This window comes from Capricornis sumatraensis, chromosome 5, assembly GCF_032405125.1.
Source record: "Capricornis sumatraensis isolate serow.1 chromosome 5, serow.2, whole genome shotgun sequence".
In the NCBI taxonomy this organism is placed as follows: domain Eukaryota; kingdom Metazoa; phylum Chordata; class Mammalia; order Artiodactyla; family Bovidae; genus Capricornis; species Capricornis sumatraensis.
Window position 1 is genome coordinate 14,639,632 of NC_091073.1, and position 19,684 is coordinate 14,659,315.

Consider the following 19,684-nt stretch of genomic DNA (forward strand, 5'->3'; position numbering starts at 1 on the left):
GAAAATTAGGCTCTTAACACATCTTGACTGGAGGAATATGAATCCATACTCTGGATAAAATAAATTCAGAATAATCTGAGTGAAGTCGCTCAGTCGTGTCCCACTCTTTGCGACCCCATGGACTGTAGCTTACCAGGCTTCTTTGTCCATGGGATTCTCCAGGCAAGAATACTGGAGTGGGTTACCATTTCCTTCTCCAGGGGATCTTCCCGACCCAGGGATCGAACCTGGATCTCCCACATTGGAGGCAGACGCTTTAACCTCTGAGCCACCAGGGAAGCCCAAATAATCTGAGGGTATTTTAAACACCTAAATATACTAAAGGCAACCAAAGGAATTCAAAACAATCAGAAAAAGGTAGCACCAGGTATAAATTCAATTTCTCAACCCAGACACTCATCAATTGTGTTGCAGTTACCTTGGCATCATTATCCAAATAACATGTTTTATGTTTATAAAGTATATAATTATTTAAGAAAAACGAGTTTGGTGGAGAGAGAAAGAGATGTTATTAACTTGCACATAATATCACCTGCTCAAATTTTGTTGTATACCCTTCAGAAGACTGTTAAGGCTACTACAAGAAGACCAATGAAAAAGTAGTTTCCTAGGCAGTCAGCACAACCTGGAAAGAATACAATTTTTGCCAAATCACCTTCTCCAGTCTAATAAAATGAACTGCTGCTTTTAGTGGTATGTAATCATCCTATACTGGACCAGTCTGTAAAGGTATACTTGTACGTTCAAAGCAAATCTCATCAACAAGTAACTTGATACGTTTGTCCTGTCCTTTAGCATTTCATGAACAATTCTGAGAAACTTCTTTTAGGATAAAAAATATCTCCCCAACTTGCTGTGTACTCAAAACCTTGTAGATTTCTTTAAAGAGGAAAGATTATGAAAATTCAAGCATAAAGTTTAGGGAAATTTGCTAAAAATTTGGGGACATGTCTTATCTATCTACCATTTCATACTTAATAGTGTTTCTTAATGTTTATAACTTGTGGCTCAAAGGGAGCTGATAAGGACACAGCTATTTTTAGGTAAAATAGCTATTTATTCAGCTTCTCGTCATGCCAAAATGTTTCGCGCATATGCCACTATAATTAGCACACCCTCTGTAACAGGCAAAATTGTACATCAAATTATATTTCATGTTACCTGATTATATAAAAATGTAAAGTGAAAATGATTTATCAATTCTCTTTAACATTACTAGTAAACAGTTCAGCAGGAGATATGAGGCACAAAATCTTAGTAAAATGTGACACAGGAAAAGCAATAATGTAATTCTCACTTAAATTTAACTTGTCATAATCTGCTGTGAATATACAAAGACAAACTTTTAAAACGTTATATTTACTAAGATTCTGGCAATAGTTTTATGTAACAAGACACAGCATACCAGGCCTGCCACTCAACTTTTTTATGGTAAGTCTCAGCTTCAATATGAAGCTGTTAAAAAAAAAAAAAAAATCAAAAACCTGCTTTTTACATGCTAAATAGCTTGGCAAGTATGCTGTTAAACACAGTTAAGGAATTTAAGACAGCAAGAATAAGAAGTTAATAAAAAGCTAAACATTACAGCCTAAACAAAACTCATACAAAAAATAAAAGAACTATCACTGGTTACATAAAATTTTCCTGACTGGTTAAAACTTAACAATATAAAACATGCATTTTAGAATCTAGCTATCAAGTTCAAAAAGTACCAGTGTCTATCTGAAATGATTCTTTTCAAAGCCAAAGTGTAATCAAAATTAGTTCAAATGTTATAACACATTCTAATGCTAAAAAACATTCAGTATTATCGAAGTGGAGGTAAATCCCAGAGCTTTTGGGGCATTCTCATGCTGCAAAAGGCTATTTCTCTGGTTCACTCAAAGTAGCATGGGACAGAGTCCGAGGATGTGACTAAGCTCAGTAAAGGGCAAGACTGCCATACCTGGCTCTGACCTCCCCATGAAGCATGGCTACTGTGTCCACAAAAATAAGATGTGTGAGGATAAAGGCACGCTATTCTGCTAGCTAAAGTGATAGCAAACCACCCCCCACCCCTAAAAGCTCCTTCCCCCAGTAAATAAAAAGGGGAAAAATTTAAAATACACTTATCTACAAGAGTAAGGATTTTGAAATATCAACGTAATCCCTACTTCAAAAAAGGTTAACTAGAGTCATCTGGTCATCTCTGATTACATCTTAATGATGTATACAGATTCAGTTTTTGCTGATTTATCATTAGATACTTCTAGTCAAAATATTAACTTTATTCCCAAATATCTTAAACCACTAGTGTGACTGAAGTGTATTACCTCCCAGAGTAACTGCAAGAGGGAAAAAAATAGATGTTCAAGCAGCAGGCAACAATTATGGCCCTTCACACAGTGGCATCTGAGTGGCTACTGATAGTCCAGGAATAATTTAAAAACAAGAAAATTCATGCACTTTAGTAAATATGCCATAATTTTCACAGTTGAAATTTCCTTAGACATTGCACTTTCTTTGTAAGCAAATCCTGATTCTTCTGAATGTTATGGTGAGTCAGGACTTGAACTAGCAGCCTTCTTTCTCTTCTTCTTACTGTGTTTCTTATGCTTCTTTTTCTTTTTTGTTTTTTCCTGAAAAGACAGTTCCATGTTAGATATAGCTACATGAAAATGTGCAAATTAAAAACAACTTCACTATCATACTTCTAAGTTACTATGCAGTCATTTCAAACAATCCACACAAACAAGTAAGTTACTCAAAACCTTTCTCGAAAAGTCTCAATAATACTGTATGAGGACTAAGAAAGTACTTGTCAATTTTCAAAAGATAAGGAAAAACTCTATGTCAGTAGCACATTAACATAGCTTCTAACAACATTTCCTATAGGAAATAAATTCAACTGAATTATGGTATCAACTGCTATACTTTCTGTTATCTAATTTTTAAAGCTGCAATAATTATAGTAATTGCAAAGGAAATGTCACATCACAGTAAAACAATTGTAAATGGTAGCATTCAAAGGAAAAATACACTAAACCTATTTTTAAGTAAAAAGGAACAGATATTATGTACTGCTTAGGCTGGTAGGACTACTTCATTAACAACTAACTGGTACAAAATACTGATGCCAAGTTGAAAAGTCTATTTAGCACTTGATTTTTAGAGGAAAAGACCATTGTAAAAGTAGTCATATTGTGACTAGACAAAGGAAGCTAAAATTTTGCTACACCCTGACTTTCTGATGTAAAAGAGAAAGGCAGACCTTTTAGAAACAGATATGTGGAAATGGGGTATCAATACACTAGTGTTGATATTCAGGAGAAGAAAGTAAAAAGGGAAAAGGCACACAGAGGTGGCAAAAGCAACGCTTCCAGTCCATCTGCTAATCTAGGAGAACTTTCCACCCCTTGCCCGCACTAAGGCCTTTACTACTTTGTGGCTCTTAAAACAACTTCCGTTGTTCTTCTCATTATAAGTCCAAGTATACAAGGACTGTTACAGAGTCCAAATCTTACATTTGGACTTCTAAAGGTAAGTTTTGGGTACAGGTTACTTTTTCATAAAAGGACTGTTGGCCACTCTGTTCTTAAACACCTTTCTTCTTGGCTTCCAGGACACCTCACTGCTGCCTTTCTTCCTTCACAAAGGAAGGAACCAGTTCCTCTGCTGGTTCTTCCTCTGCTCAACCTTTGTGGGCTTCCTTCTTTCCCACATGCTTTCCCAATCACAGGCTTTAAACACCACTTACAAACCAATCTTTATATCCAGTCCTAGGCTCTGAAGACTGCAAGTGTCTCATTAATAGCTCTACCATGCATATTTTAAACTACCATTAAAAATGCCAAATTTTTCGCTCAAGATCCTTTTTCAACCATTTTAGTAAATGGCACCACTAATTAATTCATCATTTTAGTTAAGCCAAAGAATTTAAGCTTCTTTGACTCTACTCTTTTAACTCCACTCTCCACCCCTGAAGCACCGAGCAAGTCCTACCACCTAAGTCCAAAACATATCTCGAATCTACCAGGCCAATCCATCTCCACCACTATCACTGCAATACAAATAACAGCATTTCTCATTTATGTCAACTCATCACCTCCGTCAAATATTTTAAAAAGGTGAAGTTGATTCAGGCCACCTGTTTGTTTTGATAAAAGCCCGGTGTGCTCTGTCATAGGGCCTCTGCTTCCTTTCCAACCTCAATGCACACTCTTCCTCTTTGTCTTCTATGGAGGAGCCAAGCCTACTTTTTTCATTTCTTCAAATGTACCAAGCTCACTCCCACCACACGTCTTGAGCTCTTCTCTTTGTCTCGGACAGTGTTCCTTTCATTTACTCGTTGGCTCTTTTTTGTGAATCAGATTTCAGCTGAATTTTACTTCCTCAAAGAGGCCTTCCCTCCCTCAGTCAGCCTCTCATTTATCACCCATTTATCATCTATTTTGAACTCCATTATAACAGCTCTAACCAAGACAGAACCGTGCCTGCATAGAGAAGCTTAATAAATACTTGGAACTGAATGCATGAAACAGTGAAGTACGCAAACACAAATTACAATTATCCCAAATTAATTAACTTTATGTTTTAATAATCTAACCAAAGATGAAAGCAGTCTTCACCCAAATTATTTTCCCACTCAGGAAAAAAGTCTCTTAAATGTTTCCTTGATCTTGGAGCATATAAAATGTTATGAATCATACATTACCAGGTGAACTTTCTTTTCAGAAGACTCTCATTTTAAGAGCTAAAGACATTTTGAGGAGGGGGTAGTTACTTTCAAACCTACAAATGATGCTGTTCATTTTTCTTTTACTTCTCCCTAAGAAAATGCCTTCAAAGGCCACAGCCCATACTTATGTGAGTGCTCCTAAATTAGTCTGGTGATATGACCTCCACTTCTTTTTGGTAATTTGTTATATACTTTCTCTAGGCTGGTCTGCTTCTCACTGGATACCAGGTCCATTTTCCTCATTCTCTTCAGTAGAGCTGGCTTTAGAAATGACAAGAATCATCTTTATTAATGAATCATTTATGATGTCACATTCCTGCTAATTTTTCACTGAAGCCTGTGCTTCCAGAGCTTTTTTCTATTAGTAACAGGTTTGGTAGATCTGGGAATAACTACTCTCAAAGATGGAGGGAATCACCATACTTTAGTTTCACGTTTCCTAGTATTGTTTAAGGAAGTCAAACAAAAGTTTAAGCTTACAGTTTTAACAGTGAAACACTGAAATGCTATCAGGATATGCTTCCTTTTATTTTGAGTCAATTTAACTTTCTCCAACTCATTAAGTGAAGCTGCTGAACACCACATCTTTCTCAATAAATATTTAGTTCTAGTAAATGCAATCATGCTTTATCATGACGTTTATATTAAATAAAACAGCTATACTGTTATCACGTAAAAATGTAAGTGATACTTGCTGTTGTTTTTTCTCGTTCTTCACTGCTTTTCTTCTTTTTTGCTCGTACCTACAGAATTAAAATTTTTGTGGAGAAAAGTTAAATATGTAACTTATACCCAAGGCATTTTTTTTTCATTCACTAATATAACTTGCATCTTTAAAATTTTTATGTAAAAAACTTTTTTTGACAATGAAATAACATTTTAAGTTGCTTTGTTGTTCCTTAAACCTATGTTAAATCACAGGGAGGATTCAAAGAAAAACCTTTCAAGGAAAGTGAAAGCGTTAGTCGCTCAGTTGTGTTTGATTCTTTGCAACCCCATGGACTGTAGCTCACCAGGCACCTCTGTCCATGGGATTCTCCAGGCAAGAATACTGGAGTGGGTTGCCATTCCCTTCTCCAGGGGATCTTCCTGACCCAGGAATCGAACCTGGGTCTCCTGCATTGCAGGCAGATGCTTTACCACTGAGCCACTCTTTCAGCACCTAACAACAGCAGTCGAGGCACAGCAGATAAAAAATTTGAGCTATGAAAGGAAACAGACTAAGCTCTGAATCCTACCTCTGCTACGTATTACTCTCAGTTGTAGCCTCTTGGTAAAATGTAGGTAAAACCCACCCTCAAGGGAGTGGGCTAGAATATGGTAGGCGTTTTTCTTACCTATGGTGTTCGTAATAAACAGTAGCTTTATATGTGTATATACATATATATAAAAATGTATATAGTGTACTTGGTACCAATGAACTGATTAAAAATCTTTTTAAGTAACAATTATTACCCCATTAATGTTTTATTTAAATATTTTAAAGTGTGATACACTGGATTTACATTACATTCAAAGTGCTAAAGTTGATGTGTATTAATGTTAAATCCAAGTATAACATTTTATATTAAGAAATACATAATTAATACAACATATTATAATACTGAAGGGCAGAAATTGCCAAAATGTTGAATTGTTTGGCTTATCTGCTAGGTTACTATATGTTAAATATATGAAAAGTAACTAACAGGGAATTCCCTGGTGGTCCAGTGGCTAAGACTCTGAGCTCCCAGTGCAGGGGGCCCAGGTTCGATCCCTGGTCAGGGAGCTAGATCCCACATGCTACAACTAAGACCCAGAGCAGCCAAATAAATAAATAAAAATTAAAAAAAAAAAAAGTTTTAAAAAAAGTAACTAACAATAGAACAAACAAACTAACACAGACTAAAGTAACAGAACAAATAAACATTAGAGACTATTAGCTGTCAACAGGGGTGGTAGTTCTCTTGTGAAAACACTTAGAAAATAAAAATATTGTTCCTGGTGGTATTCTTGTCACCACAGTGACTGAGCGGGGAGGGCCAGGTTAATACAGGGGAGGGCTGTCATGCAATAGGATAGCCCTGACATAAATGTGTAATAGCCTGCTTGACATTCATATAATGGACCCAATTATAAAAAGTAAAAAATCCTAAAAGATGTTGCTGTTTAAGTTTTGGACTCAATATGCCAACAAATTTGGAAAACTCAGCAGCAGCTATGGGACTGGAAAAGGTCAGTTCTCATTCCAGTTCCAAAGAGGGCAATGCCAAAGAATGCTCAAACTACCACAAAAGTGTGCTCATTTCACATGCTAGCAGGGTTTTATGCTCAAAATCCTTCAAGCTAGGCTTCAGTAGTATGTGAACCGAGAACTTCCAGATAGACAAGCTGGATTTAGAAAAGGCAGAAGAACCACATATCAAATTGCCAACATCCACCGGATCACAGAAAAAGAAAGGGAATTCCAGAAAAAAATCTGCTTCTGCTTCATTGACTACACTAAAGCCTTTGCTGTGCGGATTACAGCAAACGGTGCAAAATTCTAAAAGAGACAGCAATACTAGACCACCTGACCTGCTTCCTGAGAAACCTGTATGTAGGTCAAGAAGCAACAGTTAGAACCAGACATCGAACAACGAGCTGATTCAAAATTGGGAAAGGAGTACGTTAAGGGTGTATACCGTCACCCTATTTATCTAACTTATATGCAGAGTACATCATGCTTGAAATGCCAGGCTGGATGAATCACAAGCTGAAATCAATATGGCTAAGAGAAGTATCAATAACCTCATATGCAGATAACGCCACCCTAATGGCAAAAAGCAAAGAGGAACTAAAAAGCCTCTTGAAGACAGTGAAAGAAGAGAGTGAAAAAGCTGGCTTAAAACTCACCATTCAAAAAACTAATCCATGGCCTCCAGTCTCATTACTTCATGGCAAACACATGGGGAAAAATGGTGACTGCAACCACAAGATTAAAAGATGCTTGCCCCTCGGAAGGAAAGCAACAACAAACCTAGACAGCGTATTAAAAACCAGACACATTACTTTGCCAACAAGGTCCATATAGTCAAAGCTGTGGTTTTTCCAGTAGTCACATATATGGATGCGAGTTGGACCATAATGAAGGCTGAACGCCTAAGAATTGATGCTTTCAAACTGTGGTTTTGGAGAAGACTTTTGAGAGTTCTTGGACAGCAAGGAGATCAAACTAGTCAATCCACAAGGAAATCAACCCTGAACATTCATTGAAGGACTGATGCTGAAGCTGAACTTCGCCACCTGATGTGAACAGCCGACTCACTGGAAAAGATCCTGAAGCTGGGGAAGATTGAGGGCAGGAGGAGAAGGGGACGACAGAGGATGAGATGGCTGGATGGCATCACTGCCTCAGTGGACAAGAGCATGAGCAAACTTCAGGAGATAGTGAAAGAAGCTTGGTGTGCTGCAGTCCACGGGGCTGCAGAGTCAGACATGACTGAGTGACTGAACAAGTTTATTAAAATATGAACACAAAGTATTTTGTACTGAGTTTTAACATACAGTCAGCACCCATGGATTCAATCAACCACGGATCAAAAATATTTGGGAAGGGGATTCCCTGGTGGCTCAGTGGTAAAGAATCCACCTGTAATACCAGAGATGTGGGTTCAATCCCTGCATCCGGGAAGATCCCACAAGCCACGGGTCAACTGTGCCCATGTGTCTCAACGACTGAGCCGACGCTCTAGGGCCCAGAAGCCCTGACTACCGAGCCCACGCGCCACAGCTACTGAAGCCCTTGCACTCTAGGGCCCAGGCTCCACAGGAGAAGCCGCTGCAGTGATAAGCTTGCATGGAGCAACTAGAGAATAGCCCACCCAGCAACGAAGATTCAGCACAGCCAGAAGTAAACAAACAAAGTTTTTTTTTAATTTGGGGAAAAAAAGTGGCAGAAGGTTTCAAAAAGCAAAACTTGAACTGGCCACATGCCAGCAACTATTTATACAGCATTTACATTGTATTAGGTATTATATGTACTCTACAGATAACGTAAAAGTATATGGGAGGATGTGCAGAGGTTATACACAAGTATTTACTATGCCATTTTATGTAAGAGACAACACCTGCGGATTTTTATATCCACAAGGGTCCTGGAACCAACTCCCTGCAGACATGGAAGAATGACAGGAGAGTACATGTCCTACAAGGGCAATATCATGTAAATAGAGGGAAGACAGCATTTTGTTTCATTCGGAGCTTTACTGGGAACTGTACCATTTTCGAAAATGTCACGGATGACAATGCTGTTTTATGGCTTGTTAAGGGCATAGGTCAATCTGCCTGCGATAGCCTGCAGTTTGCTGCAGATCAATAGTTTATGTCTTCCAGCGTTATTATGCTCAAGTACTTATGTACCGAAATATGATTTTATAAAATTATATATTATTTTCTTCTATTCATTTTTATTTCTCTAGGGGATGCTATCAATAATATAAACATGTGTACAGGTGAGCTATATTACCTACCAATTTCATTAAACGAATAGTGTGAAATATTGCTACATAAATTGCTATAAAATTGCTACAAGTTTTATTTTTCAAATGAGGAATTCAAGTCTAAGCAGAGGACTACATCAAAGAAGATATCATATAAACCTAAAATGAACTAAGAATGGACTCTAAATCCAATGGAGTACAAAATCTAAGACATGGATATTACAGCTGAAAAGGACGGTCTAGATTACCTAATCGTGGTCCCTCATTTTACGGATAGGAAAACTGAGGTCCTGTCAACATTTCTGCTTTACCTTATAATCTTTGTGCTTCCTAAAGGGCAGCTCAAAACCAAAACAAGGGAATGCTGGGTTTTAATGTGCTACATACTATACAGTATTTTTCATGGCATCAAAATGGCAGTAAAATTTAAAGAATAAATATTAGGAGAGTAAAAATAAAAGTTCTCAGATTGGAAAGGTATGTGGGAATATAATTATCAAAATAAAAACAGTATTACTATCTTCTGTAAAAATACAGAATTTATTCTTAAGCGGCATTTCTTTAACATGTTAGAAAAGTGAGTCAAATACTTATGAAAAATTATTTTTTAATAATTCACATTTATTAAGTCAAATAACTAGATATTTTAAAGAAAATGGATTTAATTACATACTTACCTCCTCAGTATACTCTGATTCTGACTCTGACTCAGATGATAAAGGTTTATCTTCTGGATACATCTTTCTTTTTTTGCTGAGCCCTTTAATGTCCTATGAAAAATAAATACATGTATGCTGACTCAGATATAGTAGCATGCCACAAGAATTTTATGTTTCTAAGTTCTACTTGAAAATTTTTCCTATTATCACAAAAACTACCCATTTTCACTTAAGAACTGTCTAAAATTGGTGACAATTATCAGGAAGCAGTTTCTAATTCCAATAAAAGTTACTTTTATTAAGTAACTTGAAAAGAAATAACTACACATCAACTTAGATGTAATATCCTCTTTATTTTCTCTAATTGAACATGATAGAATCTTAAAGAGTTAATGAAAATATAGTATAAGATTTGGGTCCTTTGCATTCTAACTCTTTTGTTTCAATCCAGGGTTGGATCAGACAGGCCTAGTGCTATAGAAAAGAATCTAAAAAGATCACTGCACTTTAATGCATTTAAAGTGTTAAATTCACACTAAAAAACAAAACAACCCCCCCAAACTTAAAGCCCCCAAATCCCTAAGCATTTAATGGTGAGAAAATGTATAACTCGGGGGAAGAAAAGGAGAGTAAGACTGGGAGAAGGGAGAAGTACTCTGGAAACATCTGAAGCAAAAGAGACAAAACATGAAGATTTATTAACGCTGCATTCTGGATATGCCAGTTGTCATTTTATATTTTCTATATACTTTATCTGTATGTATGAAGTAGTTCATAACAAAAACAAGACCACATAAAGGAAAAAATGCTCACCACCTTATCTTACACAGAAAAAAATGACCATTTTTTCTATAGCATGAACCCGATTTTGAAGATGTAAACAAGAAAATAAACTAAAAGTGATGATACATGTTAGATCACAGGTGATTTGTTTCTGTAAACAGCTTTATTATTTTGGTAGAAATAATTCATTATAAGAAAATGCACCCAAATCCCACTACAGGGATTTTGGGAAACATCTTTGTGTGTATGCATGCCTTTACCTAAATACCTGTTTATGTAACCCACTCTTCTCACCCCAACAGTATCTTTCCATGCCAATTACACCATCATTTTTGGCCACTTTTGATATACATTGAAAATATGTATCACTGAAAGTATATCCCACAATTTATTTAACCCATCTCCTTCTGGAGGGTAGGCATATGTTTTTGCTATTAAAGTTGAAACAGAGAAAAGAGTATGTGAGGGCAATATCTTTATCTAACAATAAAGACTAAATAAAACACCAAAGTAGCCTTCATCCAAATGATTGTCTCCCTCTCCCACAACCCTCAAAATTGTTTATTTCATTTGTTCATCAATCACACCTCACCAAAAAGCCTCTTCATCAGATTCTTTCATCAGTCATAGCAGTCTCAGATTATCAGCATATAGTTCATATTTTCTTTAAGAATTGCCTAAACATGTTTTTTGGGTTTCCCAGGTGGCACAGTGGTAAAGAATCTACCTTGCCAATGGAGGAGACACAGGAGACAGAGTTTCAATCCTCAGGTTGGAAAGATCCCCTGGAGGAGGAAATGGCAACTCACTCCAGTATTCTTGCCCAGAAAAAGCCCCGGACAGAGGAGCCTGGCAGGCTGCAGTCCCTGGGGCTGCAGAATCGGACACAACTAAGCGCACACACACACACACACACACAGACACACACACGTGTTTTGCCTATGTTTATGCGTGTGAGGTATTCTCTTTCCCTTAATTACTGAAGATCAAGTTTTTTGTCTCACATATTCCTAGCAGTTTTTCTTAGTCTATTCATATGTATTTAAACTTTGTTCATAGCTTAAATGTCTTTTTGCCATTCAGAATTTGAATTCTATGGTCAAAAGTTCCTGGGTTTTGAGGCCCGTCTCGCTCTGATGTTATATTCACCCATGTCTTTCTCTAGCTACATTTTCATACATTTCTGACTTATCTGGGAATTTATTTGACCTTAAGGAGTGTTAAACTTAAAATTTTTCAAATGGTTAGTCACTTTGGCCCAAGAAATGCCACTTCTGGCATATATTAAATTCCACAAATATTTACCAGTTTTTACCTGGACTCTACAATGTTCATTGTTTTTTTCTGTTCCTGTACCATACCACATTGCTTTAATCAAAGTATATGAAAAATGTTTCAACTTCTAGCAGGGCAAGTCACACCCAGAAATTTTATTAAATTTTCATATATTTCTGAATAGATGTGTATAGTTTTCTTTAAATTAGTCCTGCTCACTTCCTTAAGATTTTCCTATATATTTTTTGTAAATATTATAAATGAAATATATTTTTCCATTATATTTTCTAATTAGGTATTGCATTGCCAAGCACTTTTGGAACAATTTAAAATAAAAATGGAGCTAAAAATAATGATTGATATATATGACTGAAAATTAAAACATTGTAAGATTATAACAGACATCTTAAATAAGATTAAGAGAAACCGTAGACTTCTCTTAAGAGATGTTAACTATGTGTCTGAAAGATTAGCAGTCAAGGCATATAACTCTTATCAACTGGAAAGATTAAAATCAAGCAGAAAAATGGGCCAAGATCATGAAGAGGCAATCCAGAGAGACTGAAATCTGCTTGGCTAATAAATGAAGGGGCTCAGACATCTCTACACATTAAACTAGCAACACAGGAGATCTCAACAGCGTGGTATGTATGTATGAGGAGCAAGGGTACTATCATATATTACTAGTAGGAATGTAAATTAGAAAATAAGCACTTTGATGAGTAAAATGCAGACAAGTTAAGTGTTATTAACATGTTCCCTGGACCCAGAAATTATAGTCCCAGGTACACCTTAGAAAATCAATGAAAAGCTAAGGAAAAGGAGAAATAGGTAACAAATAGCCACTGCAGCATTGTTTGCACTGCTGAAGAGAGAAAACCACCTAGATGTCTACAAACAAAAGACTGGAAATACAAATTGTGGTGCATTAAAATAATGGAATATTAGAAGCAGAAGAAACAAACTTGAGAGTTTCAAGAAGGATAAATGTCAACTGCAATGTTGTGTGAAAAAAAGCAAGTTTCAGAAGAAAACACAATGATACCATTTTGAAAATATGTGTGAACACACATTTATATAAATGTGGACAGGAAGGATACACAGTAATTTCAAAAACAGCTGCCTACAGTGAAGGAGTGTGTGACAGAGACGTCTGCCAATAAAACAAGACAGGACAAAATGTAAACCATTTGCTAATTCTGCTGGGTATGTATGTGTGTTATTCATTATGTGTGTATGTATTACTCTATATTTTGTATATGTTGAAGTACTTCAGAATCACACTGCAGATGTTTTATTAGTTTTCATGTTTGTAAACTGTCAGTTTTCAGTTTTACATTTTTTAAACACATGAAAGTAACCGCTTATTATTTTATAATGGTTTTGAAAATCAGGAATTTGTTGAAATTATATCACACACCTGTTGGAACTATGAAAATAATCACACAGTTTCCTTCCTTTGACCAGTTAATATGGCAAGTTATATTAATAAATTTTATATCCTTGAATCCTTGGAATTAATGAAACCAACTCTGTCAATATGGTTTCTTTTTTAGTGTATTTATTTGCAAACTGAAAAAAAAGGAAACCTCTTCTACATATATACCCAAGAGAAAACACTATAGATTAAGGGAAAGAAGCCAGTCACATAAGGTCATACACAGTACAACTGCTTTTATATGATACAGCCAGAACACATAAGCCCATAGAGACATAAAGCAGACTAGAGGCTAACACAGGATGAGGAGAAAGAAGAAATTGAGCAGTTTTGAGTATGGGTATTTTTAATGGAATTATGAAAGTCTTGAAACTAAAGAGCAGATCAATGCCCAACATTGTACATAAACTAAGTATCACCAAATTATAATTTAAAGATGGTTCATAGCATATTATGTGAATTTCACCTCAATTTTTGTTGTTGTTCAGGCACTAAGTTGTATCCAACTCTTTGCGACCCCATGAACTGCAGCACATCAGGCCTCCCTGCCCCTCGCCATCTCCCAGATTTGCCCAACTTCATGTCCAGTGGAATGATATAAAAAGACTGAATAAAATTTGGTGACATTGCTATTTAGTTTTCTTTTATTAGTAATGCTTTCTTCAGGCTTTTATTTTTAATAACCAGAAAGGCTGCCTATGTGCTCAGTTGCTAAGTTGTGTTCGACTCTTTGTGACACCATGGACTGTAGCCTGCCAGCGTCCTCTGTCTATGGGATTTCCCAGGCAAGAACACTGGAGTGGGTTGCCATTTCCTTCTCCAGGGAATCAGAAAGACTAGAAATTATAAATTAGAAACTTAGATAGGCATAAATTTAGCATTAAGCATAGATAAGATATAAATGAACACAAAACATCTACTTACAGTAGAAACAACATTTTTCAAATGATCTATGGTATACTTAATTTGAAACAGAAATCCATGTTCTTTCATTAAGAGGACTTTCTTTAAAATGAAGTGAGGAAACAAATGGAATGTTTAAAACTTCATTATTTCAATTTTGAGATAATACATTACACCTACACAAATTCTCTGCATGAATACTCTTCTGATCTTTTACCTTCAATAATGAACCCAATAGGCAAAAGAAACCTCTTAAGTTAAAAAGAGAATGCTTTATTGTTAATTTCTTGAAGCGATTCTTAAAGGAAATGAAATATATTAAATTAAAACAATGTAGGGATTTCCCTGGTGGCTCAGCAGGAAGAATACACCTGTCAGTGCGAGGGACCCGGGTTCAATCCCTGGTCCGGGAAGATCCCACATGCCACAGAGCAACTAAGCCCATGTACTATAATTACTGAGCCTGTGCGCCACAACTGCTGAAGCCCGCATGCCTCAAAGCCTATAGCAAGTGAAGCCACGGCAATGCGAAGTCCGTGCACTGCAACCAAGAGTAGCTTCCACTCGCTGCAACTAGAAAGTCCACACAACGCAATGAAGACCCAGCGCAGTTAAAAATGAATAAATAATATTAAGAATATATATAAATATAAAAAAGGCAACATAAAATATAAATTACCTTTTCTTTCTCAGTTCCATCTTTTGACTTCTTTTTCTTTTTTAAACTATCCTAAACAAACATATATGTATATTAATTTTAAATGTGAAAGATAGAACATTATACCATAATTAACAAAAATATCAAAAAGGTGATCATGATTGAAAGAAATTTATTTCCAGGCAAGAATTTCTACTTTTGAATCCCTCTGAGCTAGCTATTAACCTCTCTGAGCCTTCATTATCCATAAAATGGGATAAACAAATATCTACTTCATAGAGTTGGGAGAGGACTGAGTTAAAAGTCAAGTGCTTAGAACCAGACCTAATACACAGCAGCCAGTCAATAAACGTTAGCTATCAGTATCATTAAACTGGCTCTTCTGCTTTAAAAACAAAACTACCACCTACGGAGTACTTTCTAGATGCCAGGCATTTTATCAGAAGAAATCTCATTTAGTGGTTTTGTTCTCCTTGACCCCCAGGGCAGTGCTTGTCAAACTGTGAAACACCACGTCAGAATCATAGAGACTGTTTGTTAAAAATGTAGACTTCTGATCCTAATCAGCTTCACTAAATCAGACTGTGGCGATGGGGCCCAGAAATCTACATTTTTATTACAACCTGCATGTATTTCTTATGACCACTAATGTTTGAGAGTTAACTGTACCTGATAATTCTGGATAGTACAGAACAGATGAGGTATAGTACCATAAAAAGGACTCTGGATCAGATATCAGAAGACAGATTCAACTTACAATTTTAATACTATTTGTATGAATTTAAGCAAGATGCTTTTTATCTGCACTATAAATTCTTTATGAAGATGGGTAAAACAATGTAGCCATGTTTATCATAAAGTTACCATGAAAATTTTGAGACATGGAGGCCTTTATGTCAGAGCATTTAGAGAACAATTAAATGCCCTATGTACAATATTAAGTGCATCAATTAAGTGGCACAGAGCATCAAAGTACAAAAAACAGTATCACATTTCAACACTGAGAGCTATTTAAGACAGTAAGAACTAAAAGAAAAATCTAATTAAATGTCTGCTACCCCAAACATTGCTCATTTGAACAGTTTTACCTTATTGTCTGATTCAGTTTCTGACATGGAACTTTCAGAAGATTTATGAGAACGACTCTTCTTTTTCTTTTTCCTTTTTCCTTGTCTCTTATCCTACATGAAACATAAATAATTTGCTTTGTTTTGTTGCATGTATTTGTTGCATTTAATTGACATCAAAACTTTATCAATGAACAAAACTTAATGAAAATACCAGCTTGTAAATACGTTTTATTTAAAAATATTTAAAATATAACATACATCACTTTTTTTAAAAATTAAAAAACATTAAGTGATTTTAGTCACGTGTAATTCTTAGCTAAAATGGACTTTCCGATTTTTAAATCCATTTCTTCTACTAATGTTCTTAAATGAAGAAAACAAATTTAGGAATCTAAAAAATACACTTACTAATATTTAAGTATCTAGTTATTTATTCATGTCAGTGTTCTCAGAGATAATCAACCAAAACTTGGAAGTAAACATTTCCAACAGATTCTTCATAATAGGTTTCCCCTTGTTAGGAAAGACATCAGAGATGTTATTTCATGTATTTCGTATTTAATCACGAGAGCAAACATTACCTCATCTTCCGAATCTGAAGAGCTGCTGGAAGAATCAGAGCTTGATGAAGAAGAAGATGAATACTTGACCAAGCACAAAACAATTAAAGCTTGTGAGATGCAGGAACTTTTCTTTTACTAAGTCTCTCAAACACTTAATGAGATCAATCTCGTTTCTGAGAAATGGATGCCATATGACTTATATATTAAATGTCAAATTTCACGCACCCGCCCCCCCCCCCCCGCCCCCCGCCACAGTAACAAAAGGCGTGGTCAATTTTCCCTCTTTAATTGTGGTGAAGGAGTTACTAGGTTATAAGGAGGTCAGTACCTCCCTTTTATTATCATTAACAGAACAAACCCACCCATAACTACCAAAGGACCTCCAGACTCTGACTTATCTAGAGTTAGCATACAGATTGTATCAATTACTCTTACTTTTTGTTTTGTAGGCTCTTGATTATAACATTTAGAAAAATGGAAAACTTTTGCTCACCCTACCAGATTTCTTCTTTTCTTTTTTCTTTCTCTAAAAGCAAACAAATACAAGTACAAATCTAAATAAGGTAGGTTTTCCAATGGACCTGTTAGCAGCAGTACACAGCGTTACTATGTAAACCCAACTCTGAGACTAAGAGTAGCAATGAAATAAAAATGGCATTACCTGTCTTTTTTTGGATGAGCTCTCACTTCCACTTAACAATTTCTCCCTGTGTTTTTCTAGTTCTTTCTTCCAGTTCTGCAGAAAAATTATAAACACATCAGAAGTCATCTCTCCCCTCCTAATACATCTCAGTGTTGCTGTCCTTTGTTGTTCAGTCGCTAAGCTGGGTCTGACTCTTTGCGACCCCATGAACTGCAGCACGCCAGGCTTCCCTGTCCTTTATTATTTCCCTGAGCTTGCTCAAACTCATGTCCAGTGAGCCAGTGATGCCATCCAACCATCTCATCCTCTGTCGCCCCCTTCTCCTTTTATACTGAAATGTACAGACAACTATTTCCTTCCTTCCATCCTCTGCTATCTTGCTCCCATCTCAGCCTCTAATTACAGTCAAAAGATGCTGCAGGTTTAAGGATCCTTTTCCCTGTCACCAAAGGAGCCTCTAACGAGCTCCTTTCAAAGAGGATATTATGAGGTGGAAATTCCACACTGTATACTGAAAGGAGGAGTAGGTTGTTATTACTAAAACTGAGAACTTTTATTTTTTAAGAAAGGTGGTTAAATTCTCTTTCCAGACAGTAAAAGTTCAATTAATCTATACTGTGGCTGAAATACTACATGTAGATTTGTAACCAAAACAAGCAAACATCATCGTGGAAATTCGAGGTAAGATGGGTGCCTGGGGACTAGGGGAGAGAAGGGAAGAACCTAACATTTAGAAAACTTTAAAAAAGATGATTTATATTACCGTAAGATGGCTTTTCTCTATTTCTTTTTTAAAGAAATCAAATATTTAAATACAAACCATATTCAATTTAACAGAAACACTTCTAAAATACAGAGCCCCTTTAAAAAGCTAGGCCCAAACTCTTAGCTTATTAAAAATTATCTCATTTTTTTTTATTTTTAAGAAAAAAGATTAGTCTCTTTTTCTAAAGGCACAATTTACAAACCTCATTCATTTTTTCTTCAAATTCAGCCAATGCCTTGGAGCCTTTCTTTTTCTTTTCTAGTTGTTCTTTCAGTTCTTCCCTTAAAAAATAGAATGTACAATAAGTTTTCAAGCAATTCAAATTAGAGATGGATGTTAACAAAGAAAAATTTCATAATTTTTTAATATCCTAACAAGCCTCCATTCCAGCTCCAGTGTTGCTACATTTAAAATTTCTTTGCTCATGTCCTTGTATATTAATTATCATAATAAATCCAACCAGATAACATAATCATTCCTCTCCAGAACATGGGTTTATAAGAACTAATATTTTATATAAATTTATATATCTATAAGTTTATATAAACTAATATTTATAAGAACTAATAATAAACACCAAACATTTGAGTACTTCCAGACAATAGGTAAGGGCTTCCTAGGTGGCTCAGTGGTAAAGAATCTGCCTGTCAATACAGGAGTCACAGGTTCAATCCCTGGGTTGGGAAGACGCCCTGGAGGAAATGGTAAGCCACCGCAGTGTTCCTGCATGGAGACTCCCACGGACAGAGGAGCCTGGTGGGCTACAGTCCCTGGGGTCACAGGGAGTTGGAAATGACTCAGCAAGTGAGCGCACGTGCCCACAACAGGCACTGTTTTAAATACATCTTCCTTTCATCCTCACAACAATCCCGTGAGGAAAGGTACTTTATAACTCCCATTATATAGGAGAGAAGAGGCTGCAGCTTAGGGACGGTCACAAAGCTGGCAGTTGCACTGTTAGGGTGAGTTAAGGCCTCTATGACTGAACTACTATCGTCCACTACTAAATCACCCACTTTATAATGCACCTGCTTACAAGAAAGAGTGGCCCTGGCTGGTACCTGGGAACTGAGATTTTGGCACCGTCCCTGATAAGAGTGCTCACTATGCCGATCTATACACACACAGTAGTTTACATGAACATCTGCATTCCTTCTGGAAGTCTGAAATTTTGGCAGCTGATAGGCAGAGGCTGATCAATTGCCAATAAAAGAGCTGGACATACTGAATCACACGAGTTGGCCACATCTCACACGTGTTACTGCAACTCACTGCTGGGGGAGTTAAAGGCAGTATCCTATATGCCTCCGCAGAAGCAGTGCTAGACGCTGCCCCAGTCTCCCCTGGACTTCTCCCCACGCCTTTCTCCTCTGCTGACTGTGCCTGGTATCCTTCCACTATAATAAATCTTGCCTGTGAGCACAACTATCTGTGAATCCTGCTAGCAATTACCCACCCTGAGGGTTGTTTTGGCGATGGCTGACCACATGTGTGATTCACTAGCTTAGGCACTTCCTCTTTCCCTTCTCAAAAGAAAAAAAAAGTATTCATCCCTTCTCCCCAATCTTAAAGATAAAATACACTTTGTTTTGCGATAATTTATTTCCCTGTATGCTGCACCAATAAACAATGGCACTGATGAAGGGGCAGACACAGCCTGCTTCCTATTTACCTCAAAGGAAGGATTCCTTGTTGTATGTAAGCACCAGTTTCAGCTCTAGCTGCCCAGCTCTTGGGGGCCCTTAGAAA

General features: G+C 36.5%; 1 protein-coding gene across 1 annotated transcript in view; it reads right to left on the bottom strand.

The window, feature by feature from the left end:
- Nucleotides 1-1,130: 1,130 nt before the first annotated feature.
- FAM133B (family with sequence similarity 133 member B) overlaps nucleotides 1,131-19,684 on the bottom strand; it is a 28,592-nt gene continuing 10,038 nt past the window's right edge. The window contains exons 3-11 of the mRNA XM_068972916.1: nucleotides 18,138-18,216; nucleotides 17,188-17,262; nucleotides 17,020-17,052; nucleotides 16,545-16,607; nucleotides 15,982-16,074; nucleotides 14,915-14,965; nucleotides 9,855-9,947; nucleotides 5,413-5,460; nucleotides 1,131-2,618 (exon numbers count right to left, since the gene is read on the bottom strand). Of these exons, the coding sequence (XP_068829017.1) occupies nucleotides 2,532-2,618; nucleotides 5,413-5,460; nucleotides 9,855-9,947; nucleotides 14,915-14,965; nucleotides 15,982-16,074; nucleotides 16,545-16,607; nucleotides 17,020-17,052; nucleotides 17,188-17,262; nucleotides 18,138-18,216 (622 nt within the window). The 3' untranslated portion in view covers nucleotides 1,131-2,531. The remainder of the gene's footprint in view (nucleotides 2,619-5,412; nucleotides 5,461-9,854; nucleotides 9,948-14,914; nucleotides 14,966-15,981; nucleotides 16,075-16,544; nucleotides 16,608-17,019; nucleotides 17,053-17,187; nucleotides 17,263-18,137; nucleotides 18,217-19,684) is intronic.